Source organism: Nanorana parkeri, unplaced genomic scaffold, assembly GCF_000935625.1.
Source record: "Nanorana parkeri isolate BGI_ZX_2015 unplaced genomic scaffold, ASM93562v1 scaffold338, whole genome shotgun sequence".
Classification (NCBI taxonomy): domain Eukaryota; kingdom Metazoa; phylum Chordata; class Amphibia; order Anura; family Dicroglossidae; genus Nanorana; species Nanorana parkeri.
Genome location: NW_017306606.1, coordinates 518,592 through 523,758, shown reverse-complemented (window position 1 = coordinate 523,758; position 5,167 = coordinate 518,592). Strand labels below are relative to the sequence as shown.

The 5,167-nt window shown below is 43.1% G+C and overlaps 1 protein-coding gene across 1 annotated transcript; it reads left to right on the top strand.

Annotated features, from left to right (window-relative positions):
* The first annotated feature begins 522 nt into the window (after nt 1-522).
* On the top strand, nt 523-2,289 carry LOC108788607 (tigger transposable element-derived protein 1-like). Its single transcript, XM_018558409.1, is given in 3 exon segments — nt 523-578; nt 684-1,618; nt 1,748-2,289. Coding segments are annotated over 3 exon segments (1,533 nt in total).
* Nucleotides 2,290-5,167: the final 2,878 nt, after the last annotated feature.

Below are 5,167 nucleotides of genomic sequence, written 5' to 3'. Positions count from 1 at the left end.
AAAATTGCAGCGGTTAGGATTATGTAACAGTGTCCCCTTATATTGCTGGTCAATGGAAGAGAGAGAAATACCCTGGCGTTCGTAGTCAGCACTAGAAAGAAAAGAAAAAGAAGTGAGAGAAAAAAATGCCTGACGTCATTGTTCATTAGGTAAATATTATGAAATTAGGTAAATATTATTATTATTATGCAAATAATACAGACATTTCTCGTTTAACGACCTACCTGTTTACCTACTGCTCGGACTTACAACCGGGGGTGTGTTTTCAGACTTACGACGGAATTCGGACTTGCGACCGCGTGGCGCGCAGTTCAGGCGTAGGAACAAGAGCGGCATTGCGGCTTCTTCTACAATACTGTACAGTGCGGCCTATGGTGACTTCTACTGCTACACTGCGACATTGATTCTATGCATAAAATCTACAGGTTTCTGGGTGAGTACTATGCAGCATACTGTCTACAGTACAGTACTGTATGGATAGTACAGTACTGTATATTTGCAATACTACAGTACTGTATATGCATGGTGTGCCAGCCATTCCAGCCACCTTGCTGTTTCTCTGATGTGCAGCCCAGGTGGTACCTGTAGTGTGACAATGTACAGTACTTCTTTTTCTTGAAGAGTAGTGTTGGGAGATCTGGGTACCTTATTCCATACTGTATTGTTTATTTTGTACCCCTTAGTACAAGATGTCATCAAAACGAAAGAGTGAAAACATCAACAGGTTTTAAAGCCATAATAACTAGGCAGCGGAAAGGCCTCATCCATGACATGGAAAAATTATTGGCGATCTGGTTTGATGACCAAATACAAAAAAGAATGCCAATGAGTCTTTCAATCATTCAAGCCAAGGCACTCAGTATCTTCAAGACTTTGAAGGCACGTGAAGGTGAAGAGTCGACTGAAACTTTCACAGCAAGTCATGGATGGTTTCAGAGGTTTTGTCGCAGATTTAACCTGCATAATCGGAGTCTCAGTGGTGAGGCGACAAGTGCAGATGTAGAAGCAGCAGAAAAATGTCTTGACCAATTTGATAAAATCATAGAGAAAGGCGGCTTCTGTCCAGAACAAATCTTCAATGTGGATGAAACCGGACTTTTTTGGGAGAAAATGCCTGAAAGGTCGTACATACACAAAGAAGCTAAAACAATGCCTGGCTTCAAGGCTTTTAAGGACAGGGTCACATTGTTGTTGGAAGGAAATGTTACTGGGTTCAAGTTGAAGCCTTTACTCATCTATCGGTCTGAGAACCCACGTGCATTGAAGAACGTTAGTAAGCACACATTGCCTGTTTACTATCGAGCAAACAACAAAGCATGGATGACGCAAGCTTTATTTGAAGATTGGTTCAATAACTGCTTTGCACCCTCGGTGAAGCATTACTGTCTGGAAAAGGGCATTCCCTTTAAAATCATCCTTCTGCTTGATAGTGCTCCAGGCCACCCCCAGCATCTTGATGATCTACACCCAGATGTAAAGGTAGTGTATCTGCCTAAAAACACAACTGCTATCCTTCAGCCAATGGACTAGGGGGCTATAGCTACATTCAAAGCATACTATTTGCGCACAACTTTTTCCAAAGCTGTAGCAACAACAGAAAACAATGAAGTAACCCTTCGTGATTTCTGGAAATCATACAACATTTAAGAGTGCATTAAGAACATTGCATCAGCTTGGGAAGGAGTGACAGAAAAGTGTATGTAAGGCATATGGAAAAAATGCCTAAAACGTTTTGTGCATACATCAGAAGCATTTGACAAAGATGAACATGTCAATCTTATAAACGAAACAACTGTGGAACTTGCTAACAAGCTTAATTTTGAGGTTGAACTGCAAGATATTAAAGAATTAGTGGAATATACTGAGGGAGAGCTAAGTACGGAAGATTTAATAGAGTTGGAAGCACAGCAACACTTAGAAGAGGAGGAAGAAGAAGAGGAAAGAATTGAAGAAGTACCAAAGAACTTCACTGCAAAGGGATTAGCGGGTGTGTTCTCAAAAGTGAATGCAGCTATGTTAGAACTGGAAGCTATGGATCCGATTGTTGAACGGTTCACAAAAGTGGAAAGGCAAATAAGTGAACTTTTACGTTGCTATCATGAAATTTATGAAACAAAAAAGAAAATGACAAAACAGACCACACCAACGGGATTTTTCTCGAAAACTACACCCAGGACCCCTATTACTAGTTCTTCCATTTCTACTTCATCATCTCCCGTGCCTTCTACATCTCCTGATCAGAATTCCGATGATGACACTGACGATACCTTTTTAGGATTCAAAGACTAACAGGGCTATTCACTAAAGGGTGAAGAGTTTGGAGAAGGGAGGAGAAGTGAACAATCTAATACAAAATAGCTGATTTGGGAAAATTCTCCAATTCAGCTCACTTTCCAGTTCAGCTATGTTGTCCTAGATTTTTCACTTCTCCTGCCCTCTTCAAACTCTTCACCTTTTTGTGAATAACCCTGTTAAATGTTAGCTTGAATTTATTTTATTTTTTTTGGTACAATTCTGTACAACTTGTTTAGTACAGTACAGTACAGTACAGTACAGTACAGTGTGGTACCATGTTAGCCATCGATAAATGCAAGATGTATGAAACCCTGTAATCCCCTTAATTTAACTGGAGTTAAACTGCAGTTGTCAAACATGCAAGCCCCCAGGATTTGAGTAATCCCAACAGCTTGCATCCCCAACAACTCCAGCCAGCCAACAAAGGGCACCACAAAATTTCTTGTTTAGTAAGCCTCAATGTCTTTTTTTGTACAGTACACCTTGTTTATACAGTACAGTACTGTTTTGCTGATTGTACTGTACAGTCCAGCTCTAGTACTACTTTTATGCAAATAAAATCAAAGTTATCAAGTTGGAGTTTCCTTTGTCCATTTCTTTGCTCTGAATATTGTAATGTACATATTTTACTGTACTGTATACAATTCCTCGTTTAGCGACCGATTAGTTTAACGACCTAGTCGTAGGAACGGAACTCGGTCGCTAAACGAGGAATGTCGGTAATGTATTATATAAATATGCAAATGACCTGCTGTTGGTTGTCTGTAGGAGAAAAACTGCTACCGTTATTAGTTAGTGGCTAGTAGCTACCACCAGCATTGTAGTTAGTAACTAGACAAAATCTGCTGGCTCCAAAGCTTGACACTCAAACTTTATATAAACTGCTATGTTCTGTCAATGCTATCCATGGGTTCAGACCCATAGTACCATTAACAGACATGTGCAGCTGGACTTTCAGAGGGAACAGCCTACTCGTACAGCCCGTACATACCATCTAAACATGAAAAAGATCACAAGGCCACAAGGGTTTTTAAGGAGATAACCTAATGAGGCCTCATTTAAATGTAAGCTAGGTTAGAAGAGTTCAGGGTCAGTGGGAAATAACACAGAGCTCAGGGGTCCATAGTAGAGCAGAGTGCAGAGGTAATTCGTATGTAAGGCAGAGTTCAGAGGTCAGTTGAATGTAATGCGGAGAGCAGGGATCAGGAGTACTGTAGAGTTTAGATGTCAAGAGTAAGTAACACAGCTGGCAAGGGTCAAAATGTAAGGAAGGTTAGAAGAGTGCAGGGGCAGCTCTATGGGGTCAGTAGTAAGTAATGCAGAGTGCAGCAGTTAAGATTAAGTAATGTAAAATGCATGAGTTAGTAGAACGTAATGCAGTGAGCAGAGCTCAGGAGTAACGCAGAGTGTAGGGGTGAGCAGTATGAAACACAGAGTGCATGGTCATGAGGAAATACCGCAGAGTGCAGGGGGTCAGTACAAAGTAACACAGAGTACAGGGATCAGTAATAAGTAACGCAGAGTACAGGGGTCAGTAAAAAGTAACGCAGAGTACAGGGGTCAGTAAAAAGTCATGCAGAGTGCAAGGGTCAGTAATAATTAACGCAGAGTGCAGGGGTCAGGAGTACGTAACGGAGAGTGCAGGGGTTTATAGTCACGGAAAGTGCAGGGGCCAGGAGTACGTAATGCAGTGTGCAGAGGTCAGCAATACGTAACACAGAATGCAAGAATTAGCAATACTTAAGACAGAGATCGGGGTCTCTAGTAAGTAACACACAATGCAGTGGTCAGTAGTACGGAGAGTAGAGGGATTAGGAAAATGTAAGAAAGAGTACAGGGTCAAGAGCTTGTAAGAAAGAGTGCAGGAGGGAGTCTGTAGTGACTAACGCAGAGTGCAGGGGTCTGTAGTGACTAACGCAGAGTGCAGGGGTCTGTAGTCACTAACGCAGAGTGCAGGGATCTGTAGTCACTAACGCAGAGTGCAGGGGTCAGTAGTGACTAATACAGAGTGCAGGGGTCAGTAATACATAACACAGAGTGTAGGGGTCAGTAGTGACTAATGCAGAGTGCAGGGGTCTGTAGTGACTATTGCAGAGTGCAGGGGTCTGTAGTGTCTGGTGCACTGGCCTGGTCAGTAATACATAACACAGAGTGCAGGGGTCAGTAATACATAAAACAGAGAGCAGGGGTCAGTAGTGACTAATGGAGAGTGCAGGAGTCTGTAGTGACTATTGTAGAGTGCAGGGGTCTGTAGTGAGTAACGCAGAGTGCAGGGGTCTGTAGTGACTAACGCAGAGTGCAGGGGTCTGTAGTGACTAACGCAGAGTGCAGGGGTCTGTAGTGACTAACGCAGAGTGCAGGGGTCTGTAATGACTAACGCAGAGTGCAGGGGTCTGTAATGACTAACGCAGTGTGCAGGGGTCTGTAGTGACTAACGCAGAGTGCCGGGGTCATTAATACATAACACAGAGTGCAGCGGTCTGTAGCGACTAACATAGAGGGCAGGGGTCAGTAATAAATAACACAGAGTGCAGGGGTCAGTAATACATAACAAAGTGCAGGGGAAAGTAGTGACTAACGCAGAGTGCAGGGGTCAGTAATACATAACACAGAGTGCAGGGGTCTGTACTGACTAGCACAGAGTGCAGTGGACAGTAATACATAACACAGAGTGCAGGGGTCAGCAGTGACTAACGCAGAGTGCAGTCTTCTGCAGTGACTAACGCAGAGTGCAGTCTTCTGCAGTGACTAACGCAGAGGGCAGGGTTCTGTAGTAACTAACGGAGAGGGCAGGGGTCTTTCGTAACTAACGCAGACTGCAGGGGTCTGTAGTGACCAACGCAGACTGCAGGGGTCTGTGGTGACTAACACA